Source organism: Coregonus clupeaformis, chromosome 35, assembly GCF_020615455.1.
Source record: "Coregonus clupeaformis isolate EN_2021a chromosome 35, ASM2061545v1, whole genome shotgun sequence".
NCBI lineage: Eukaryota > Metazoa > Chordata > Actinopteri > Salmoniformes > Salmonidae > Coregonus > Coregonus clupeaformis.
The window spans coordinates 23827703-23853844 of NC_059226.1; the positions used below are offsets into that span (position 1 = coordinate 23827703).

The window sequence follows — 26142 nt, forward strand, 5'->3', positions numbered from 1 at the left end:
CCCGTGGGAAACGAACCCACAACCCTGGCTTTGCAAACTCCATGCTCTACCAACTGAGCTACATCCCTGCCGGCCATTCCCTCCCCTACCCTGGACGACGCTGGGCCAATTGTGTGCCGCCCCATGGGTCTTCCCCATGGGCCATGGACGACTTCTTCGTTGTCTTGGCTGTGTGCTTAGGGTCATTGTCCTGTTGGAAGGTGAACCTTCACCCCAGTCTGAGGTCCTGAGTGCTCTGGAGCAGGTTTTCATCAAGGATCTCTCTGTACTTTGCTCCGTTAATCTTTCCCTCGATCCTGACTAGTCTCCCAGTCCCTGCCGCTGAAAAACATCCCCCACAGCATGATGCTGCCACCACCGTGCTTCACCGTAGGGATGGTGCCAGGTTTCCTCCAGACGTGAAGCTTGGCATTCAGGCCAAAGAGTTCAATCTTGGTTTCATCAGACAAGAGAATCTGGTTTCTCATGGTCTGAGAGTCCTTTAGGTGCCTTTTGGCAAACTCCAAGCAGGCTGTCATGTGCCTTTTTACTGAGGAGTGGTTCCGTCTGGCCACTCTACCATAAAGGCCAGATGGGTGGAGTGCTGCAGAGATAGTTGTCCTTCTGGAAGGTTCTCCCATCTCCACAGAGGAACTCTGGAGCTCTGTCAGTGACCATCGGGTTCTTGGTCACCTCCCTGACAAAGGCCCTTCTCCCCCGGTTGCTCAGTTTGGCCGGGCGGCGAGATCTAGGAAGTGTCTTGGTGGTTCCAAACTTGTTCCATTTAAGAATGATGGAGGCCACTGTGTTCTTGGGGACCTTCAATGCTGCAGATTCTTTTGGTACCCTTCCCCAGATATGTGCCTCGACACAATCCTGTCTCGGAGCTCTGCAGACAATTCCTTCGACCTCTTGGCTTGGTTTTTGCTCTGACATGCACTGTCAACTGTGGGACCTTTTATATAGACAGGTGTGTGCCTTTCCAAATCATGTCCAATCAATTGAATTTGCCACAGGTGGACTCGAAGTTGTAGAAACATCTTAAGCATGATCAATGGAAATAAGATGCGCCTGAGCTCAATTTCGAGTCTCATAGCAAAAGGTCTGAATACTTACGTAAATAAGGGTTTTCATTTGTAATACATTTGCAAAAATGTATAAACCTGTTTTCGCTCGTCATTTTGGGGTATTGTGTGTAGATTGATGAAGAATTTTTATTTATTTAATCAATTTTAAAATAAGGGTGTAACGTAACAATGTGGACAAAGTGGACACTGTATGTGTGCTCGTGTGCCCATGTGTGCGGGTGCATCACTTGAAAACGCTGCATATTCCAATTCATGATAACATGCCTAAAAACCCTAAAAGTTATAATTGAAAGTTCCCTCCTATTCCCATTTACTAATTATAACAAAGCCATTACATTGATACGTTTGTTTTATTAGTTGGTTATAAAATACAATTTAATTGGTCACATGCTTCGTAGACAACCGGTGTAGACTAACAGTGAACTGCTTACTTACGGGCCCTTTTCCAACAATGCAGAGTTAAAGAAAGAATTCAATAAAATGGAAATAGTGACGGTGAATAACGAATAAAAATAACAAGTACAAATAACATGGCTATATATAGGGAGTAGAAAATAACATGGCTATATACAGGGAGTACCAGTACCGAGTTGATGTGCAGGGGTACGAGGTAAGTGAGGTAGCTATGTACTGTACATATAGGTAGGGGTCAAGTGACTAGCCGCAAGCGTGTGTGATGTGTAAAGTATTAGTAATGGGGGAAAAAATCTATAGTTACATATAACAATATTATTTTTGGACGACTTTGTATTGATATTTGACTCAAGTATCGTTTATTTATTTTTTGCTACTGTAGGTAGAGTTAGCTAGCGCTAGTCAGCTGTACCTGCGCCAAAACTCCTGTATTTTCATCCTATAGCTTGTTCTCCATCTTATTTTTAAATAGTGAACCAACATGTTTTCAGCACTTTTATTTCCCTCACTGATCTAAACTCATTTTCTCATTCTCTCTCTTGTCTCTCTGCAGCAGACATATAGTGAGCAATATGTTTGGAACACCAAATCGCAAAAGAATCGCAGTATCCAATCGCAATACATATAGAATAATGAGAATCGCAATACATATCGTATCTGCATCTAAATATTGTATCGAATGGTCCCTGGCTATTCCCAGCCCTATTGGTTATGTGGGCAAAGCATTTAGACTAAATTGGGAGCTGACAAATTCAGCATCTCTGTTTCTTGCAATTATCTTTTAGCCAAATATAATCTCTTTAACCGTTAGTTTCCTAATTACCATTATATTTATAGGGGAGTTCCACTCAGTCATATAGAGCACATTTGACGTTAACCTTAGTGCTCGGTGTCAGTCCTGCTGTTGCGTGCCCTGACGTTTGTGTTGGGTCAGGGCCCGGTCCTCAGTGGGGCAGTTACGACGCGCCTCTACACTGAGGAAGTGTGAATGGGAAAGTCTCAGTCTCATAAAGTATTTTCATGGAACTGACTCACTGGAGGCCTTTCCTGCAATTGCAATCGCAGTCTGTCCTCTCGGGTGGTTTCTCTTTTTTTCTTTTTTAGCTTTTCCTCTTTTTGATGTTTTTCCTGTTATGGCTTGCATGACTAAATGTCAGTGTATGACTTTATCTCTGCTACTTCGCTTTATTTTTGGTGTTGACATGCAGGAGGTTTCTACTGGTCTTTAGCTATAGGATTCCTTCCTCAACAGTTAGTGTATATACAGTATCTCAACTGTAAACTCAAGACCAGGAGTTGTCCTTTACCCCTTCCCTTTTTCCATATGTTGTTACGTTACAGCCTTATTCTAAAATGGATTAAACAGATTTTTTCCCTCATTAATCTACATACATTACCCCATAATGACAAAGCGAAAACAGGTTTTTAGAAATACCTTAATACCTTAACCTTAAACAGGTTTATACATTTTTGCAAATGTATTACAAATGAAAACCCTTATTTACATAAGTATTCAGACCCTTTGTTATGAGACTCGAAAAGGAGCTCAGGTGCATCCTGTTTCCATTGATCATCCTTGAGATGTTTCTACAACTTGATTGGAGTCCACCTGTGGTAAATTCAATTGATTGGACATGATTTGGAAAGGCACACAACTGTCTATAAAAGGGCCCACAGTTGACAGTGCATGTCAGAGCAAAAACCAAGCCATAAGGTTGAAGGAATTGTCCGTAGAGCTCAGAGACAGGATTTTGTTGAGGCACAGATCTTGGAAAGGGTACCAAAACATTTCTGCAGCATTGAAGGTCGCCAAGAACAGTGGCCATCATTTTTAAATGGAAGAAGTTTGGAACCACCAGGACTCTTCCTAGAGCTGGCCGCCTGGCACCAAGCGTCACGTCTGGAGGAAACCTGGCACCATCCCTACGGTGAAGCATGGTGGTGGCAGCATCATGCTGTGGGGATGTTTTTCAGTGGCAGGGACTGGGAGACTAGTCAGGATCGAGGGAAAGATGAACGGAACAAAGTACAGAGAGATCCTTGATGAAAACTTGCTCCAGAGTACTCAGGACCTCAGACTGGGGTGTAGGTTCACCTTCCAACAGTACAACGACCTTAAGCACATAGCCAAGACAACGCAGGTGTTGCTTTGGGACAAGTCTCTGAATGTCCTTGAGGGGCCTAGCCAGAGCCTGGACTTGAACCCGATCGAACATCTCTGGAGAGACCTGAAAATAGCTGTGCAGCTACGCTCCCCATCCAACCTGACAGAGCTTAAGAGGATCTGCAGAGAAGAATGGGAGAAACTCCACAAATACAGGTGTGCCAAGCTTGTAGTGTCATACCCAAGAAGACTCGAGGCTGTAATCGCTGACAAAGGTGCTTCAACAAAGTAGTGGGTAAAGGGTCTGAATACCTATGTAAATGTGATTACAATAATAATATTGCAAACATTTCTAAAAACCTGTTTTTGCTTTGTCGTTATGGGGTACTGTGTGTAGATTTGATGAGAAAAAACTATTTAATCCATTTTAGAATAAGGCTGTAACGTAAAGAAAATGTGGAAAAAGTGAAGGGGTCTGAATACCTTCCGAATGCACTGTATATGTTGCAAAAAGTAATTAGGAAAGAAATGGAGGGCGCTTAACCAACGTAAGTCGAGGTGAACCAAAACATTTTCTCATCATTTAAAAGGAAAAGGCGCAACACTTGCTCACTATTTTAACTATAAAAAGCTTCTTAAAAGTGATTTGGTCATTTTAAAATCATCTGAAAACTAAAGCATCTCAATAAATAAGACAAACATACTGTTTTTCACAATTCCTGACATTAATTCCTAATAAAAATTCCCTGTCTTAGGTCAGTTAGGATCACCGCTTTATTTTAAGAATGTGAAATGTCAGAATAATAGTAGAGAGAATGATTTATTTCCGTTTTTATTTATTTCATCACATTCCCAGTGGGTCAGAAGTTTACATACACTCAATTGGTATTTGGTAGCATTGCCTTTAAATTGTTTAACTTGGGTCAAATGTTTCGGGTAGCCTTCCACAAGCTTCCCACAATAAGTTGGGTGAATTTTGGCCCATTCCTAGAGCTGGTGTAACTGAGTCAGGTTTGTAGGCCTCCTTGCTCGCACACGCTTTTTCAGTTCTGCCCACACATTTTCTATAGTATTGAGGTCAGGGCTTTGTGATGGCCACTCCAAAACCTTGACTTTGTTGTCCTTAAGCCATTTTGCCACAACTTGGAAGTATGCTTGGGGTCATTGTCCATTTGGAAGACCCATTTGCGACCAAGCTTTAACTTCCTGACTGATGTCTTGAGATGTTGCTTCAATATATCCACATAATTTTCCTTCCTCATGATGCCATCTATGTTGTGAAGTGCACCAGTCCCTCCTGCAGCAAAGCACCCCCACAGCATGATGCTGCCACCCACGTGCTTCACGGTTGGGATGGTGTTCTTCGGCTTGCAAGCGACCCCCTTTTTCCTCCAAACATAACGATGGTCATTATGGCCAAACAGTTCTATTTTTGTTTCATCAGACCAGAGGATATTTCTCCAAAAAGTACGATCTTTGTCCCCATGTGCAGTTGCATACCGTAGTCTGGCTTTTTTATGGTGGTTTTGGAGCAGTGGCTTCTTCCTTGCTGAGCGGCCTTTCAGGTTATGTCGATATAGGACTCGTTTTACTGTGGCTATATATACTTTTGTACCTGTTTCCTCCAGCATCTTCACAAGGTCCTTTGCTGTTGTTCTGGGATTGATTTGCACTTTTCGCACCAAAGCACGTTCATCTCTAGGAGACAGAATGCATCTCCTTCCTGAGCGGTATGACGGCTGCGTGGTCCCATGGTGTTTATACTTGCGTACTATTGTTTGTACAGATGAACGTGGTACCTTCAGGCATTTGGAAATTGCTCCCAAGGATGAACCAGACTTGTGGAGGTCTACACATTTTTTTCTGAGGTCTTGGCTGATTTCTTTTGATTTTCCCATGATGTCAATCAAAGAGGCACTTAGTTTGAAGGTAGGCCTTGAAATACATCCACAGGTACACCTCCAATTGACTCAAATGATGTCAATTAGCCTATCAGAAGCTTCTAAAGCCATGACATCATTTTCTGGAATTTTCCAAGCTGTTTAAAGGCACCGTCAACTTAGTGTATGTAAACTTCTGACCCATTGGAATTGTGATACAGTGAATTATAAGTGAAATCATCTGTCTGTAAACAATTGTTGGAAAAATGACTTGTGTCATGCACAAAGTAGATGTCCTAACCGACTTGCCAAAACTATAGTTTGTTGACAAGAAATGTGTGGAGTGTTTGAAAAACGAGTTTTAATGACTCCACCCTAAGTGTATGTAATCTTCCGACTTTAACTGTATGTCAAATCCGGTAAAGCCATATTCCAGTCTGAAGGAAGTATGCTTTGAATTAATAAAAAAAAAAAAATCACACTCCCAACTAACAAGTACTTTTGAGTCTCAGAGAGGGAAACAGAAGGCACTTATGTTGTTCTTGAGAGTCGTAGCTTTCAGGAATGGAGTCATAATATTTTGTAGTTTAAATGCTAGTGCCAAATTCATATGAACAAGAAGTAATCAAAATGCCTCACAGACGCTAGAAACTGGCCTTTTAAGACGAAGACTGCAGAGGAATGCAGTCTTGAGATGAATATCCTCACAGTTTGAGCCCAGCTTGATCCACAGCCCAAGATTTACAAAACCTCAGTTTGTTCAGTGTGTTTTGCCTCCCTCCAGGTTTCTTGCAGGTGAGCGTTGTCTATTTGGATTGGTTGGCTCTTAATTGGGTCAAGCCCAGCTTACGCCAAAGACAGAGGGCCTCTGTCAAACAAAGTTAGCTGCCAAAGTCCTTGACATTAACTGCGCAAGTTCATCCCATGCCAAAAAAATTGACAGAAAAAACAAAGTTAGGGCCTCACCCCTCCCCCACTTGCCTCAAGCTAAATATAAGCCCAACGTACGTCAGAAAGCCAGAAAGAGACATCCACCTATAAATAACGGGGGGGAGTGGAGAGTAATGCCAAGAGACAGGAGAAGGGGTTAGATGAGAGTTTTGGCAAGGCACCGACTGCTGCTCTACTATTTTCTCCAATGCTGAGATACCTAGCTGGACCCCACTCTCCTTTTGTCAGAAGGTGGGCTTAGAATTCTCACAGAAACTGCCTTGTAGCCAATTGTAGTCATGGTCGTTTGGAGTGGCACAGGTGATTCATCCAGTCTATTCACAGTGTAGAGAGCCACAGTTGGTCGGAGCTGGTCCGAGCTGGTTGCCCAATGGGGCAGCCCAGTGGCAGAAGATCAAAAAAGCACTTAGCTTTTGTCAATATGCCAAGCAGCGACTGTCTTTAAATTGGACCATGGATTCTCTGTCTTTAACTCTCTCTTAATTTCTAATTAAGACTGACTTTCATTTTGAATCTGTGTTTGCGATGCATTTCAACGAGGCTTGTGGTCGGAGCTACTGGTTAAGGAGAAGGAGGATGCTTCTTAATATGCAGACCTCACTATAGTGAAGGAGATTTAACATGCACACAGTTTGGCTACACATGTTATTTGGGAGTATTTTAGTTGGCAGGGATGGCAGGTTCTATCATATATCCTGTAGTCCAATGGGGACTGGAGAAAGCCTCCTCTTTGATCTTTGATGGGACCCCGGCCAAGTCCCTCATAACCATTGAGTTTAAAATGGCACTGTGACCATGGTGACCGGGCCATCTGAGAATAAAGTGGCTAACATAGCCGCTGCCTGAGCCCAGGAATGTCACACTTGGGATTCCTGGTGCGGTGTCATCCATTGGAGAGTGAAACAATCTGAACACAGCAGGCCATCAACAGTTGTTTATTAGCCCAGCTGATGCCCTTGGTGGAGTCACAGACAATATTATGTAAGAAGTGTGTGTTATCAGTTGCGGGCATTTATTTAGAATCATGAGGCAGTATTGTGTACATGTAGGTTACAATGTTTGCATTGATTCTACACATTGATGGTACGATTTGAAAATGTTAAATTGCTGAAGCTGCAACTTTATTTTCATGCACATTTTGTCCTCCTGGTTAGTACTCAGCCTAGCCTGTAAATTTAAGCCAAATGGCTACTGATCCAAAAGCAGCTAATTCATGAAATAACTTTTAACCAAATTGTGCTACACCTGACATCTGTGGACAGATTGCTTCAGAGTCTGACCCACGTGTTGATGGAATGGTGACCCGAGCATTCATTGTGTCAATGAGCGAGCTGCTAACGCAGTTAGCCTCGATAATGAATACTTAGATTTACCCCTAATGTGCAGAAGCATTTAGTGCTAGCAGAGCTTTTCAGATCATTTGCGTGATGTGAGTGTTTAACTGACTTTGTATTTACGTACATAGATGTCTTGAGTGTGTGTGTGTGTCAGTATATATTTGTGTGTACTGGGGCTGTGTGTGTGTGTGTGTGTGTCTGCCTGCATTAGCCATTTGCTTGTCTGTCCTCAAGCACTTCAAGGTTCCAATGGTGGCACTGTACCCCCCTTTCCATCAGCTACTCCCCCTGCTGCTCCATCCCCCACCCCCCTCGGCACTGGGAACAGCACTCGATTGGCTCAGTGCTATTTGCATGAACAAGGCCCCCTCCCCTCCTCCTCTCCCTCCCCTCCCCTCCCCTCCTCTCTCTCCCTCCTCCCTCCCTGCCTTCTCACACACTCTCAGCTCTCGTCTCTATTTATAGCCCTAGCCCCGCCCCTCCCCTGCCACTCGGCAGCTATTTCCAGCCGCCCTTAGCAGCCCAGTCTGTTTGTAAACTCAGTGGCGCTCCTCTTCTACCTCTGCGCTCCGCAACACAGCGGGGGTGGTGGGGAGTTACCGGAAAAACAAACAGGAAAAAAACAAAAGGAGATTTAGGCTAGGGGACAACTCCTTTTGGAAAGGCACTGCAGGTTTTAATTCGTCCTTCTCTGGTTGAGGTGATGGGTAGTTCTGGCACGTTCTGACTGCTTTCTCCTCTCTAATGTGGCAGATGCAGAGTGCAGCAGCGCTGCCTTTGTGAAGAGAACGAGGCAGGAGGAGGAGAGAGGAGAGACTAGGAGGCTAACATTCAGTGCCGTCAACAACAGTCTACCTCCCGAGCACCGTCTACACAACCTCCTAGTGATTTATTTTCAGCTTCTCTATCTCTCTCTCTCCTCCCTCTTCTCTCTCTCTCTCTCCTCCCTCTTCTCTCTCTCTCTCTCCTCCCTCTTCTCTCTCTCTCTCTCTTCTCTCTCTCTCTCTCCTCCCTCTTCTCTCTCTCTCTCCTCCCTCTTCTCTCTCTCTCTCTCTCTCTCTCTCTCTCTCTCTCTCTCTCTCCTCCCTCTTCTCTATCTCTCTCTCTCCCCTCTTTTCTATCGCTCTCTCTCGCTCCTCCTCCTCACTCTCCTCTCGCCATTCGCTGATCTCTCCCGTGGCGCTCTCAGCTCCTCGCCGACGCAGTGACAGCCAGACTCTTGAGCTGTCTGTGTCCACGTCTACTCTGCTTGTGACACAGACACAGACGACTGGTGCTTTTTGGACGAGATTTTGGACTGTTTTTTTTGTGTTGCCTGCTATTTATTTTACCCAGCTTGACAGTTTTTCACGCGTGGTGTTTTGAGAAGGCTACGTAACTCCAAGAGGGCGGTGTGTATTTTAACTTAACTCCTCTCTGAGGGGTTCAGTGCTGTCTACTCGCTTCTGGCCACACTACATGTTTTGTTTCTTCTGTAGCCTGTGCTGGGAACTACTCTCCCTGTTCGCCTGGAGACACTGCAGTTTTGTTTGGGCCATGGAACTTCAAGGATCTCTCTCCTTCATCAGTTGTTTCATCTCTAGAAGAGGAGTTCTGGAGTTTTCTTTAAAGATCTAAGAGGGACTTTGCTGTGTTGTTCACCTTTTCATCTAGTCCAAGGTTTTCTCATTGACTGGATAGTTTTCTTTGTTTCCCCATATGTATTGGAAGGACACCCTTGCACTGGCATGCTTTTAAGGCCCACTGTGCCGGGGCTGTGCGCAATGTTGCAGACGATCTATGAGACAGAATCCTGCTTCTCCTCAGACGCCATGTCCAGCAGGGAGCAACCTCTGGAGCTGCTGCCCCAGTCCCAAGTGTCTGCCATGCCCATTGCTGGTGAGTCATACAGGGGGTCGAGAGCAGGGGAAGGGTGGGTGCCTGTCTGAGCACCTAAGAGGATGTAATTTTCAGACCTATAGGCCTATTTTTGTAGGACTGTTGTGACTAGAGGTGTAGTGTGTTCTGTCTGTCACTCCATGTTATTGTTGAAGCTGCTTTTGAGAGAAGGACTTTTAACGGGAATGCATAGAATAGCAAAACATAGAAACCGACTACGGCCACTCAAGTTTTGGAGTTAGCCTTCTACAGCTTCCACGTCATAGTGTGCGTTGAGAGGACGGGGGTTGGATTTACTGCTCACCCGTTCTTAAATCAACAGAGCGGAACGGCTGTAGAGCAGTATGTGGGTGGTTCTGCATATGCTCCCCTTGTTTACCTGACACCTGTTCAAATAAGTGGATGTGCGCATTTCCTTTGGTTTTCTAACCTTCATGAATTGTCAGAGTGCCAGTGGGACCTCGGTATGGTTAATTTGGGAAAAACATGACCGGATAGTGCTGACATTTTGATTTGGTTATGGTGATTTAATCATGTTTTAAAGCGCTATTAGAATCTAGGACCTTTTTGGGGACTTTACCTGGTTTTTGTTTTAATATAAAATAGGTCATAGATGGATCGGTAGATAATTGGCTAGGTAAAGGCTGTTTCTTTAAATAAAGTGTTTCCTATTGCATCAATGAGCATACATTTTCTATCATTTCAAGGACTGCTCAAGATAAACTACGCATCCAGATGTTCTCCCCACTTCACAGCAACAAAGGATTTCAGGATTTGACATTTAGTGGGTCAGCCTTTTGGGGGAATACATTTACAGTTTAGTCATTTAGCAGACGCTCTTATCCAGAGCGACTCACAGTTGGTGCATTCATCTTAAGATAGCTAGGTTGGACAACCACATATCACAGTGATAGTGCATTTTTCCTCAATAGTTGGCGCTAGTAAGGGGGAAAAAAGGAAAGTGTGAGTGTTAGTTCACAAAATGACTTTTTTACCAGACATGCACCAATCAAGGTTTGTCTGCTCTCAGAGACTGTCTTGACGCCTTGTACTTTAATCCTGTGAAAAGTTGTAATAACTTTTGTAGAATATCCCTTGATAAAGTATGATGTGCTATTGAGGGTCTTTGTGCTCAGGTTTGTAAACACTAACCTGTTACAAAAGCTGGACCCTGTGAATGGAGGCCTTTGTTGCCCACTGTGACACAGTAGACAAGGCCTTAACACGTAACAGGAAAATGTAACACGTTTATAAAAAGCTCCACGACCAAGACCACAGGAAACGGAAGGAATGCCAGGTCCCTTGATGGGCTCAACCAGGATCAGAAAGTGATGGGGACCTGACTTACGGTAACAATGGTTACCCTCCACCGGAAGCTTCCTGGCTGCACCTGTTTTAGAAATTTTACCATAGCATATACATATAGGTTTTATGGTGATCCAACCTCACATGATATCACAGTGGTTTCCTCATATGATACTTCTGATAGCCTAATATGGGCTTCATAACTGTTACTATTTCTCCAGACATATGATGATCCAACTTCATATCAGTGACTTTAAGGCTATTGGGATTCATAACTGGTCCTGACCGTTCTAATCAGCTAGAGGCAAATCTATGCCCTTGCTCCTTCCAAATGCCCTGATGTATTGAGACTAATCTGCCATTTACTGTATGATGTGAACTGTGGTTATATAAGTAGCAGGTGTATGACTGTCTACTCTATACCTTTTAACAGTTTGCCATTACAGCTGTGCTGACATCTGCTTTTGTTTCTGTGCCTGGTGTATTTGTTTGCGTGTGTAGGCAGCATGCAGTAAGCTGTTTTGTGACTGGAGAAAAAAGTGGCTCATCAGGTGGTGTGTGTGTGTGTGTGTGTGTGTTGGTTTGACCATCACTGTGTACAACAGATGGCTCTGTCTGATCAAGCGGGCGTTATAGTTTACAGGGAAAGGCATTTTGTGCGTGTGCACAGTGCGACTAACACAAAACCAGTGCAGTAGACTCTTGATGCATATGGCACATTTTTTTATGAATCAAACCTTGATTATTTAATGGAAAAGCAGCACACTGACATTCTTCAAAGGAAAAATCAATGATGAGTAAACTCCTTAGTAGGGTGGCAATTCCAGCTATGTGATAGGTGAGCTAAATAAACTAAATAGATTTGTGACTGGCTTGGTCTCCTGAAAATCCTCCTGTAATTATATTACTTGCAGAGTTGTCGACACGTCTATACACACAAACTAGGCTATAGGTCCTGTATTTTAAGGATCTTCATTGCGTGTTAGAAGTACATTTAAAAGAGATGTTCAGACTTATTCAATGTTTACTGTATTTCAAGCAGATTCAAGTGATTTTAACAGTAAACAGTACATTCTTCAGCACCACAATAACACTCTTAGTGGCTAGACTTGGGAGCAGCATACACTTGAAGATCTGATATAGCTGATATTGGCTTGGAGGTCTGATATAGCTGATATTGGCTTGGAGGTCTGGCCAATGGGGCGGTGCACAATTGGCCCAGCGTCGTCCAGGGTAGGGGAGGGAATGGCCGGCAGGGAGGTAGCTCAGTTGGTAGAGCATGGCGTTTGCAACGCCAGGGTTGTGGGTTCGATTCCCACGGGGGGCCAGTATGAAAATAAAAAAGAATAATGTATGCACTAACTGTAAGTCGCTCTGGATAAGAGCGTCTGCTAAATGACGTAAACTTAAATGTAAATGTAGGTCTGATATAGCTGATATTGGCTTGGAGGTCTGATATAGCTGATATTGGCTTGGAGGTCTGATATAGCTGATATTGGCTTGGAGGTCTGATATAGTTGATATTGGCTTGGAGGTCTGATATATCATTAGGCCGATATCATCATTAGCTATATCGTTGTAACACACCATGTGAAATCACTGGCATGCAAACATGAATCTGTTTCTCCCTCCTGGTCATTTCACTTGAACATGATGACATTCAGTGATCAGCTTGTGACTTCATGATGATATCTCCCTCTTCCTGCAGCTGGCTGTCACCACCCTCCACTTTGCCTCGTACATCTGTACAGTGGTCAGATGTCTATGCTCACTGGATGAGGTAGAACATTGATTTGTTCCAGTTTCTTCTAATGATGCTGCGGTGACGTCAACAATTGATTGATGGGGCTTATATGGGGCCTAGAACAAGGTCGCTAGGACACAACACTTTCACAGTCATGCCCTTTAACCAATTGGTTTAGTGGCACAAGGTGCTTTGTCACAGTTATGCCTCAGTCACTAGTCACTACCTTGTAATTGTTCACTGCCTTGGTCTTCACGAAGTGATCACAGTAATCACATGATGCAAATTGTACACAGTTGTAAAACATTCTTCTAAAAAAGATTGTCAATTAATCAGGCTGAGAAGGCAATAGGCTAGTATTGAAACTTGAGTTCAGGTATTGCCAACTGTGTCATGACTGTTGCAGGCCGGCTATGCAGATGGAGCCCTTTAAAGCCCTGCATGTTCTGAGACTCTGGGCCGAATACTATGTCCAAACGGTTTTGGAGTTTGCAGATCTTTTCTTAGAGCAGGGTATAGGCTAGCGTTAGGCTGGGAGCTGCCCACAACCCTCACTGCAGCAGGGACCTGTAATTATCTGAGCAGTCAAGTGCAGACGTATGCGTCGGAACTGTGATCCAACCAGGAATCACCCTGGCCTTTCATGTGGTCCAGATCCTTATTGAGTTGGACTGTCTGATAGTCCCCTGTTTACACCGACAACCCCTTTCTGAAACAACCCATGATACCACCATTAGCCCTCATTCTTCCACACTATGCAGGCAGGGTACTAGGCTTGGCTAGTTCCTTGGATATGATGGTTGGTAGTTTGAATAGGAGCTAATTTAGTAGGCCTAATCTTTTTAGAAACCTTGATTTAGTTTCAATTTGCCATGCCCAAATTAGGTGTGCCTTGTGATAGGCCTAATTAAGGGGTTGTCTTAAGAAGGAGTTGTCTTAAAAAGCCTCTTGTTGTCTAGCCATACTCTGCTTGATCAACAAGTCATGGTCCTTGTTCTGACGGATGCAAAATGGCTTATTTAGTCCATTCAAACCACATTATGAATCATATGGTGCCTTGAGTAACAGTTTTATGAATTCTGAATGTTCTGTGTACATTTTCAGTTTCAAGAGTTCTGCATAGAGGGATGTATAGAGGGACTGACTGCAGAGCAGGCCTGCTGTGTTCTAGCTGTCCTGTACAGGAGTCTGTTAAAGCCTACTCCCCACAAGTAGAGGACCTTTGCTACCCACCAACAGTGATGTGTGGAGGTGAGTGGGGGAACATTCACAGTATTATTTGAGTAATACGTTTGTTTTCTTCCTAGAGGTTGCTAAATTAAGACTGATTTAAATATAGCATTGCCCCCCCATCACCACCAGGGCCTGTCAGCCCGTAGCACTCTCCCCCCTCTTATGTTCCAGTGCTATAATGAGCACCCAGGCATGTCACGCCTGTTTACCAGCCCCGTGCTGTGCTCCCACCCATGTCTGGGAGTGTGGGGTTGGGGGTGCGTGTGTGGGTTTGTACGCGTGTGCATGGTGTGTTCCCAGACAATCATCTCTTACCTACATTGCTACCTGCTCTGCACCCCACTGGGATGTGTCACAGGCACTGTCCTGGAACTGTCTTTACCCCAGCTGGCTGTCGTGAAGCATTACCTACAGACCGACAGTCTCTTACATAACTTTCGCTCTAAATATGCCATGTTGTTGAGCTGACTAGATTATAATTGTACATAACGTAATAATTTTTAAATATGGCTAATTGTGTAACTTACTCCACCTGTCTTGGTCAAATAGAAGTCATATCTGCTGAATCCTCTCTCTTAATCAACTCTATCTAAAATAATTTCAGATTTTCAGATTGTGATAGGCCCATAGGCGATCAGAAATCCTTATACATTGAGAATAGGAATGCACATACGTTTTATCCCATACTAATGCTAAAAATATCGCAATGGGAGTCGACTCGTCTTACCTGATATTATTAGTTGTAGTTATTAGAGTATAGTCCTATTATGGCAGGCAGGGGTATATTTAGAGACAGGATATTATTGCAGAAAAGCAGTCATGTGAGTGTGAGTGTGTGTGTGTGTGTATATAAATGAGTGACGTGTGTGTTTGTGTGTGTGTGTGTATATACAGTGGGGAAAAAAAGTATTTAGTCAGCCACCAATTGTGCAAGTTCTCCAACTTAAAAAGATGCGAGAGGCCTGTAATTTTCATCATAGGTACACGTCAACTATGACAGACAAAATGAGGGAAAAAAATCCAGAAAATCACATTGTAGGATTTTTTATGAATTTATTTGCAAATTATGGTAGAAAATAAGTATTTGGTCAATAACAAAAGTTTCTCAATACTTTATTATATACCCTTTGTTGGCAATGACACAGGTCAAACGTTTTCTGTAAGTCTTCACAAGGTTTTCACACACTGTTGCTGGTATTTTGGCCCATTCCTCCATGCAGATCTCCTCTAGAGCAGTGATGTTTTGGGGCTGTCGCTGGGCAACACAGACTTTCAACTCCCTCCAAAGATTTTCTATGGGGTTGAGATCTGGAGACTGGCTAGGCCACTCCAGGACCTTGAAATGCTTCTTACGAAGCCACTCCTTCGTTGCCCGGGCGGTGTGTTTGGGATCATTGTCATGCTGAAAGACCCAGCCACGTTTCATCTTCAATGCCCTTGCTGATGGAAGGAGGTTTTCACTCAAAATCTCATGATACATGGCCCCATTCATTCTTTCCTTTACACGGATCAGTCGTCCTGGTCCCTTTGCAGAAAAACAGCCCCAAAGCATGATGTTTCCACCCCCATGCTTCACAGTAGGTATGGTGTTCTTTGGATGCAACTCAGCATTCTTTGTCCTCCAAACATGACGAGATGAGTTTATACCAAAAAGTTATATTTTGGTGTCATCTGACCATATGACATTCTCCCAATCCTCTTCTGGATCATCCAAATGCACTCTAGCAAACTTCAGACGGGCCTAGACATGTACTGGCTTAAGCAGGGGGACACGTCTGGCAATGCAGGATTTGAGTCCCTGGCGGCGTAGTGTGTTACTGATGGTAGGCTTTGTTACTTTGTTCCCAGCTCTCTGCAGGTCATTCACTAGGTCCCCCCGTGTGGTTCTGGGATTTTTGCTCACCGTTCTTGTGATCATTTTGACCCCACGGGGTGAGATCTTGCGTGGAGCCCCAGATCGAGGGAGATTATCAGTGGTCTTGTATGTCTTCCATTTCCTAATAATTGCTCCCACAGTTGATTTCTTCAAACCAAGCTGCTTACCTATTGCAGATTCAGTCTTCCCAGCCTGGTGCAGGTCTACAATTTTGTTTCTGGTGTCCTTTGACAGCTCTTTGGTCTTGGCCATAGTGGAGTTTGGAGTGTGACTGTTTGAGGTTGTGGACAGGTGTCTTTTATACTGATAACAAGTTCAAACAGGTGCCATTAATACAGGTAACGAGTGGAGGACAGAGGAGCCTCTTAAAGAAGAAGTTACAGGTCTGTGAGAGCCAGAAATCTTGCTTGTTTGTATGTGACCAAATACTTATTTTCCACCATAATTTGCAAATAAATTCATTAAAAATCCTACAATGTGATTTTCTGGATTTTTTTTTCTCAATTTGTCTGTCATAGTTGACGTGTACCTATGATGAAAATTACAGGCCTCTCTCATCTTTTTAAGTGGGAGAACTTGCACAATTGGTGGCTGACTAAATACTTTTTTTCCCCACTGTATATATATATATATATATATATGAGTGAGAGGTCAGGTGATATTGTATAGACCAGAGTTGTGTGTACCTAAAATATTTTTCCCTATGAATGTTTGTTTCTTTGTGCACCCCAAGACCAAACCTGGATACAACTATTGATTCTCCCCTCCTAGCATTCAAAAGCCCTAGACAGGCCGGATACAATGATGTGCAGTTTTGCCCGACATGCCCGGGACGAGACGGGGATGCATGACTACCCCAATAGGAAGTGTCCCATGGGTAGCGTGGAGGGGCTGTGGGTGGGGGGTGCTCTGATGCGTTCACCCTGGCTGACACCAGAGACGCCCAGGCGGACCCACCGTCCCCAAACTCTCGTTACCCACACAGAGTCCTCCGCAGCGGGCCAGGGAACTCCAGTTGGCACTCTATCTGCTCTCCAAATATTGATTCATGCGTTTGTGCTGAAACTGTCACTGAGCACAGCCCCCTCTGGGAGGGACCAGGGTCCTCTCAGCGCGTTTTGCCTCCTGCATGTGATCCCAAGGACGGTCTTTTGATATCTGTTTGAAGGGCAACTGTTAAGAGAGAATGTTAGGGTGTGTTGATGTCAGCATGTGAAAGTGTTATTGTGATGTTGGACAAATGATCTTGGGCATCTGAGGTTAGAGCTTCCTAGCAATTGACTACATTACAAATCACTGTGGTGACTATTCAAACCCAAATGGTATGACATTGTATCGGTACGTTCCATGGGCGCCCCAGAATGCATAGCGTCTTACCCCTGAAGGACACTTGGCTTTTCTGCTGAATCCAACGGGAGGTGGCACACACTTCAACCTCTCTTGGTTCTTGTCTCCAGTACACTGGTATCACGTGTTTCTGTGTGTGAACATGTAACTTGATCCTGCGGCAGACTCCACTGTTGTGGCTGAGAAGCAGAGAGGCCACAGGGGTTCTATTTTAGCTCAGAGAGAAAGTCAGACTTCATTAAAGGCTGCCGCTATTTATATCGCTGACAAATAAAGTTGTGTGAATCCTGAAGGGGCTCATGATCACTGCTTTGGGCCTTTTGAGCAGATAGTCCTTCAGCTGCCCTTCTCTGGGTCAGGCCACAATATATACACATAAATATCAAGAGGCCTTTACTGGCTATCTTGTCTATGCCCAAGATAATTTATTTCTAAAGTTGAGGTCTATGATTTATGAATATAATAATGTTTCTATACAAATGTTTTCCTTGGAAGCTTCCAGGGCTCCCTTAAGAGAGTGTGACACACTAGATTTTGAAAGAAAAAGAAGAGCTTCAAAACACTCACTTTTATGTTTCAGGGATTTTCTTTTTAAAATGTGCCACTGCTAATACCCAGCTGCAGCTTCTCAGAGAGGGCTCATATTATTACTAAATAATCACCTGCGTCACTATAAAATGCTGGTCTGTTTTTTTGTTGTTAATTTGGGTATGAGGAGCTCTATTTCAACTGGGATATATTCAAACCGAGCCAAACCTTCCCCTACCGCTAAAAAGCGGTATGAAATGAATTCCGCACCACACATAGAAGTTTTTTCAGAAAACAACATTCCTCTCATGCAAGCGTTTGACGTCAATGCCGGAACATTTATAGAACATGTAAACAGTGGCAGGCTCTCAGGTCAGTGCTTAGCGATGACATTTCATCGTCTCAATGTTTATGCTTTACATTAATTATTTTCCTCTTTTCAAAAGGAAGGCTATCCCATGTGAGTAACAGAAATCAACCCTTCAGGGATTGTATCCACCACCATGTGCACCACAGTGTGTTTGTGTAGAGTGCTTCATTTGAATGGGACAGTGTTAGGAGTGTGCTGGAGTAGGGTACCTTTGGTCCAGGGATCAACATTCTTTAAGGTTCAGGTAAAACAGAGACAACAGGGGAGCTGTTTGCTGTAGGAAAACTCTCAGAATGCTCACAGAATTTTCCTTTCAAGGCCTGAATTTCAGCTAGCCATGTCACCATCGCATGACTCTATCCAGGCAGCAGCAATCTGTAATCTACTCGAGTCCCATTATGTTCTAAACATCCATGCATTACTACATGGCTATCAACAGTTGCATACAAAAGGGAGAAGCAAAGGAACAGGCAAGCTACTGGGCAAATGTTAGCTGACATGCAAGCCATAGCAATAAGTTATAGACTGTCTCCCCTCCCAAGTGTCTTTTCTGGGCTTCCTCAGAAGAAACTACTAGTTTCTTGTTTTCCCAGAGCAAGGAGCTACCCCTCCAGGAGGCCTGCCAAGGCTTTGGGGGTTCCTGAGGCACATAAATCACACAGGCTATTTACAACCTCTCTCCTATTAGCATCAGGATGAGGCTCCGACCGCCATAAGACTGTTCCAGATGATGTAAATATAGGCTAACAGATCAGACCAGCTTCTGTTTCGAGCCTCCTTCTCTTTCTCACCCCTCTCTCTCTTCGTCGGTGTGCTGCTAACAAGGAGAGGACGCAGCGCAGATTTGACAGGGCAGCCTACGGCATGTTGCTATGTGCTATTTCTGGAAAGCAATATTCATGCTTTTTTCTTCCTGCCTCTCACTTACTCCCTCTTTCTTTTTCTCTCTCTCTTGTCTTTCCAAAGCGTAGTTGGTGTAGTGTTGCTAAAGAAAATAACCATGACGTAAGCTGCGCCCTCTGCAAAACAGACTTTAAAAAAAGAGAAGGGAAAGAAAGCCTGTAACAACTCGAATAATAAATGGCTGCACTTCAGACTGTGCATCCTTAGCTCAGTGGAATGATTGATCAGTCGTCATGAGGAGGTGGCACATACGTTTGACTATTGACACAGCCATGCGTTTGACTCATAGACAGAAAGGACACAACAGTGATAAATATCGTGCTTAGCTATACCTATCCCAATAAAACTCTTAACAAGACCTGTACTTTTTGCAGAATTTTGGGGTGTGTGCAAAGGTTGACCATCTTGTCAAACAAGCAGATTGTACTTTATTCCAGCACACTGTGGACCTAGCCATTGTCACTCCCTGTTTTGTTTTTATGCTGCGATAAGCTTCGCCCATATTTCAGTGCTGTCTGAGAGCCTAATGAATGCACAGTTTGCAGTCTGCAGATCGAGCGTGGTCTGATTTATTAATGGGTGTCTTTCAGGTCCCTCCTTTGTCCCTCCCAGGGCCTCCCACCTCGCTAGTGCCACTCCGCTGGCCACCTTGAGTCCTGTCTGATAGAATAAAAACTGGTGTACCGGTACGGGCATACACTGAGCTCTATATTCGGTGACATTGGTGGTGATGGTTCTGCACCTCAGTTTCTGGATTAAAGAGTGAGTATCTTGAGACAGCCACAGACTAGAATGAGGGCGACCAAGGAGAGAATTCCTCAGTCCCCCCTCCCCGACATGCTCTCCGTTCACCCCTGATTCTCCCTCAATGTATCGTACCTTCAGTCGGACCATCTGGAGCTCTTTTACCTTGGAAGCATCGGGAGATGGGGCTAATCATAGCTGAAGGGGCGAGGTTTAGTATTTTGGGCAGCTGGTCATTGCAGCACTAGCTTAACGAGACCACAAAGGCAAGATCCCCCACAAGCGTATTGCTCTGCTCTTGGCTGGCCTGTTAAATCCATTATGTGATTAGACAGTGAACTAAAAGTTTCTGATGCTCATGTTTAATCACCATAAAATCCCCAATCCACACACCTTGGAAACCAACAAACTGTTCTAATATCTGTAGGGATGTAAGGATCGGTCCCAATTCAAATGTTTTAAGATACGACTGCATCGGTTTGCGGACTCCAAATCAATCCAAATGTAGCATGCATCGGTCAGAAAATGTATTCCAACATTAAGAATCACTGATTCACAAGTTTGTTTTGCTCATATTACTTTTTCTACCTTCCAAAAATACCTCATATTTTGTGACAACTAATGCGTCCTCTCCTTCAGTGTCGAACTAAGCATGTAACTGTGTTGACAGTCATTGCTCTACAAGTCATTTTGCATGCTGAACAATTCTAGGGAATATCAGTAGCCTAGTCAAACTGTGCACTGTGCCCAGCTTCGCACGCTGACCAACTCGAGGTAGGCGTCCTGTTCCAGATCTTGCGCAGCACCTTCAGCATTCATATTCTAAAATGGCTTGCGCAATATAAGGATTTATTAGTTGAGTGACAACCTATGTAATTTGCTAGGTTATTGTTGTCTATGCGCTATTCAAAATTGTGTTTTACTGGAAATAAAAGTAAGCTACCGGAGAAACAACTCATCTCGCTATACCTGCTGAACGGGGTTTACAATAGATTTAATTTAGATTGTTCAGGTTCACCATCAGCAATAGTTTTGGTAGTTTGCTTTTAACAAATCAAATCAAATCAAATCAAATTTTATTGGTCACATGCGCCGAATACAACAGGTGCAGACATTACAGTGAAATGCTTACTTACAGCCCTTAACCAACAGTGCATTTATTTTAAACAAAAAAGTAAGAATAAAACAACAACAAAAAAGTGTTGAGAAAAAAAGAGCAGAAGTAAAATAAAGTGACAGTAGGGAGGCTATATATACAATAAAATAAAGTGACAGTAGGGGAGGCTATATATACAGGGGGGTACCGTTGCATAGTCAATGTGCGGGGGCACCGGCTAGTTGAGGTAGTTGAGGTAATATGTACATGTGGGTAGAGTTAAAGTGACTATGCATAAATACTTAACAGAGTAGCAGCAGCGTAAAAGGATGGGGTGGGGGGGCAGTGCAAATAGTCCGGGTAGCCATGATTAGCTGTTCAGGAGTCTTATGGCTTGGGGGTAGAAGCTGTTGAGAAGTCTTTTGGACCTAGACTTGGCACTCCGGTACCGCTTGCCGTGCGGTAGCAGAGAGAACAGTCTATGACTAGGGTGACTGGAGTCTTTGACAATTTTGAGGGCCTTCCTCTGACACCGCCTGGTATAGAGGTCCTGGATGGCAGGGAGCTTTGCCCCAGTGATGTACTGGGCCGTACGCACTACCCTCTGTAGTGCCTTGCGGTCAGAGGCCAAGCAGTTGCCATACCAGGCGGTGATGCAACCAGTCAGGATGCTCTCGATGGTGCAGCTGTAGAATTTTTTGAGGATCTGAGGACCCATGCCAAATCTTTTTAGTCTCCTGAGGGGGAATAGGCTTTGTCGTGCCCAATCACTGTATATGGTCATTTTTAGATATACAGGGTAAAGTTGATAATTTCATAACGAGGAATCACTTGCGAGGCGCACTGCGTGGCCAAAGCAGGAGGCGGAAAGATTTTGAGATTTTGAGATGGGGGGTGAAATCCAAAGTTGTGCTATATATTCATTGGGTATGTCATAGCTCAATTGTAAATTTAAATATTGATACATTACTAGCTCAAACACTTAATCTGCAAAAATGACAAGTTAATTAGTGGGTGATGGTGATTTCGTAACCAAAGTGGGGGGACAAAAAACATGCTACATTGCCCCCCCCCCCAATCTGATGGTGATAGATGCCTAGTCTCCCTAATGGCTCAGATCAGGTGCCTGCATACAGTGCCTTCAGCATGGCATTATGTTTTTTGAAACTTTTTACAAATTAATTAAATGAAAAGCTGAAATGTCTTGAGTCAATATGTATTCAACCCCTTTGTTATGGCAAGCCTAAATAAGTTCAGAAGCAAAAAACAAGTTGCATAACAAGTTGCATGGATTCACTCAATCTGTGTGCAATAATAGTGTTTAACATGATTTTTGAATGACTAACTCATCTATGAACCCCACACATGCAATTGTCTGTAAGGTCCCTCAGTCGAGCAGTGAATTTCAAACACAGATTAAACCGCAAAACCAGGGAGGTTTTCCAATGCCTCGCAAGGAAGGACACTTATTGGTAGATGGGTAAAAAATATACAGTGGGGAGAACAAGTATTTGATACACTGCTGATTTTGCAGGTTTTCCTACTTATAACGCATGTAGAGGTCTGTAATTTTTATCATAGGTACACTTCAACTGTGAGAGACAGAATCTAAAACAAAAATCCAGAAAATCACATTGTATGATTTTTAAGTAATTAATTTGCATTTTATTGCATGACATAAGTATTTTATCACCTACCAACCAGTAAGAATTCCGGCTCTCACAGACCTGTTAGTTTTTCTTTAAGAAGCCCTCCTGTTCTCCACTCATTACCTGTATTAACTGCACCTGTTTGAACTCGTTACCTGTATAAAAGACACCTGTCCACACACTCAATCAAACAGACTCCAACCTCTCCACAATGACCAAGACCAGAGAGCTGTGTAAGGACATCAGGGATACAATTGTAGACCTGCACAAGGCTGGGATGGGCTACAGGACAATAGGCAAGCAGCTTGGTGAGAAGGCAACAACTGTTGGCGCAATTATTAGAAAATGAAAGAAGTTCAAGATGACGGTCAATCACCCTCGGTCTGGGGCTCCATACAAGATCTCACCTCGTGGGGCATCAATGATCATGAGGAAGGTGAGGGATCAGCCCAAAACTACACGGCAGGACCTGGCCAATGACCTGAAGAGAGCTAGGACCACAGTCTCAAAGAAAACCATTAGTAACACACTACGCCGTCATGGATTAAAATCCTGCAGCGCACGCAAGGTCCCCCTGCTCAAGCCAGCGCATGTCCAGGCCCGTCTGAAGTTTGCCAATGACCATCTGGATGATCCAGAGGAGGAATGGGAGAAGGTCATGTGGTCTGATGAGACAAAAATAGAGCTTTTTGGTCTAAACTCCACTCGCCGTGTTTGGAGGAAGAAGAAGGATGAGTACAACCCCAAGAACACCATCCCAACCGTGAAGCAGGGAGGTGGAAACATCATTCTTTGGGGATGCTTTTCTGCAAAGGGGACAGGACGACTGCACCTTATTGAGGGGAGGATGGATGGGGCCATGTATCGTGAGATCTTGGCCAACAACCTCCTTCCCTCAGTAAGAGCATTGAAGAGTGGCTCGTGGCTGGGTCTTCCAGCATGACAACGACCCGAAACACACAGCCAGGGCAACTAAGGAGTGGCTCCGTAAGAAGCATCTCAAGGTCCTGGAGTGGCCTAGCCAGTCTCCAGACCTGAACCCAATAGAACATCTTTGGAGGGAGCTGAAAGTCCATATTGCCCAGCGACAGCCCCGAAACCTGAAGGATCTGGAGAAGGTCTGTATGGAGGAGTGGGCCAAAATCCCTGCTGCAGTGTGTGCAAACCTGGTCAAGACCTACAGGAAACATATGATCTCTGTAATTGCAAACAAAGGTTTCTGTACCAAATATTAAGTTCTGCTTTTCTGATGTATCAAATACTTATGTCATGCAATAAAATGCAAATTAATTACTTAAAAATCATACAATGTGATTTTCTGGATTTTTGTTTTAAATTCCGTCTCTCACAGTTGAAGTGTACCTATGATATAAATTACAGACCTCTACATGCTTTGTAAGTAGGAAAACCTGCAAAATCGGCAGTGTATCAAATACTTGTTCTCCCCACTGTATACAGATATAGCTAGATCAAAGCCTGTATTCTGCAAGGGAACACCATATTCCCTTTGTAGCTGCCTCTGCAGCATCCGCAACCAAGACGAAGATAGCAGGGATGAGCTGGAAGCTACAGAGCGAGCAGCAACCGAAAATGTGGAAAAACCAAAAATAGAAGCGTGCGCTTTTAAAAGCACAGTGCGCTATCCCCTCCCTCCCCCTTCTCACCCCCCCCCCAGTGCATTATTAATCCGGGGTTATTTATAACCTACATTTTTCGCAGGCAGACTTTGTGTTCTGTCGCTGCTTGTGTCTAATCTCTGCTGGGAGCGAGAGAGAGAGAGAGAAAGGGAAGAGAGAGAGATGAGGGTCGGGGGCGAGGAGAAGGAGCGGATTGCAGGTGTAGGGAAAGTGCCATTGGCTCTAGCTATAGAGAGAAGCCCAGAGGCAGATGTAGGCTATACTATGGTGCAGCCATTTTGATGGATGACTGAAAAACAAAGGGGTTCCTCAGAGAAGGAAAATGTACAGTATCAATGACAATTTACATACTTATTGCATGACAAGCCGCAACTTGAAACTAGTTTGAAGCCTTTTACAAGAAGACCAAAAGACACTTCTTACTTACTGACATGTTTATTGCCAATGTCAAACACAGCAGGGGTCCCCACTGGTGCAGCAGCATGCTTGACAATTATTGGCTGAATTTAATGGCTTGCATAATTCATGACTGCAACAAAATTATTATCTCGTTGACGCTTTCGTCTTTCGCCCGTCTCTTTAGTGTAGTATGCTAGGGTTTCATGATCCATCCAATCAACGGCCAGTCTGCCAAACTGAACAGGGGACGGGGGCACCCTGGATGTCAAACTCGTTCCACCCTTATTGTACTCCTGCTATGCCCTCCTGGCTTGTAGCTCTCCTCTCCTCCATCCTTGTCTGGCTAAGGCCTAATTAGTGTGATCATTTGATTAGAAAGAAAGATTTCCTCTGGCACTCTCTCCAGAAGACTCACATCCTCCATGTTAATGGAGGGAAAAAGGGTCTGAGGAGGCACAATCCATGCCTTTGTTTGACAGCGTCTCGTATAACTAACAGCTTTGAGTGGAGGTTTAAAATTACGCCTAGCTCTGGAAGAGAGAGGGAGTGGTTGGCATAATTAGGCGACACAAAGCTTGCGATGGAGTGCGTAAGCCAGAAGACTCCCTTGGGAAATGGATCTTTCTGTCTTAATTGGGAAAACTTTGTTTGTCATACATAAAGGCTGTGGCAAACCAGCACAGCCATCTACTGGTTTTCCTCTCACACAAAATACAGAATTTAAATAGACCCTTTAATTCAGTCAATTGCACTGCACTGTACGGCCTCTCATCAGTCGTAAGAGTGGTGAGCATGGTTTCAATATCAGGCCTACTCGTGTTGGCAAAGTCAGGGACACTGAGTGAATACAGTATGTTTTGATTTTATCACAGACTAGATTCAGGGCTGTAGCCCAGTTTAACACATTGTTGAGCTAGCCCTAAATCCTTCATACACTCTTTCTCCATCTCCCTCTGACATGTTCACACACACACACACACACACACACACCCTTTATGCAAACAGCCATCATCATGGGGCGAGAGTGGCAGGGGGGAGGGATATTTTTAGACTCTCTTTTCCAGGTAATTACAGTAATCCATGGAGTAAAATATAATCTGCTGGGTAAATTTGAGTGCTCTGTTTCCTGGCCCTCCCTCACGGTATCTACCCTTTCATTGATTAGGCCTAGTTGGCTTCCTTATCCAGAAATCCCCTCCCTCCCTCCCACCCCTTCCTCTGTTTCTGGCTAGAAACCCCACACAAGTGTTATGCAATACCTTCGTTTATTTTTAACGAGGAGGTACCCCCCCACCCCTCACCTCTATTTTCATCTTGTCAGGTTGTGAACACTGTAATATGTTTTTTTGTACACTTTAAATTCGGAGGTAGCTGTTTCTCCTCCAAGAGCATCCTCCTTGCTTTCTTTCAATATTGTTTAAGGACTCTCATCGTATGGCATAGGATAGAGCTTTGTTGTATAGAGCTTTGTTGTAACTAAATTAGAAATTACAACACGTCTCTGGTTATATCATAGAATTCTTAGAGGAAAATTGTGATGTTTAATTTAGAATAAGATGAGCACAAGCAGAACTTAAACAATTCCTGGTGGATACTGTTGCAGGATAAGAGGATATTCGAAGGCAATTAGTTGCCCCTAGCTGTGTTTTTGTTGGATTATTTATAGATGGATTGCTTAAT

General features: G+C 43.9%; 1 protein-coding gene across 4 annotated transcripts in view; it reads left to right on the forward strand.

Annotated features, from left to right (window-relative positions):
- Window positions 1-26142, forward strand: part of LOC121550889 (histone deacetylase 5-like) — an 86963-nt gene that overhangs the window by 24140 nt on the left and 36681 nt on the right. For 2 of the 4 annotated variants that reach the window (XM_041863297.2, XM_041863298.2), the window contains exon 1: window positions 8911-9631. The exons of the other annotated variants lie outside the window; for them this stretch is intronic. In XM_041863297.2, the coding sequence (XP_041719231.2) occupies window positions 9481-9631 (151 nt within the window). In that variant the 5' untranslated portion in view covers window positions 8911-9480. Of the gene's footprint in view, window positions 1-8910; window positions 9632-26142 lie in introns of those variants that run through there. 4 annotated transcript variants of the gene reach the window in all.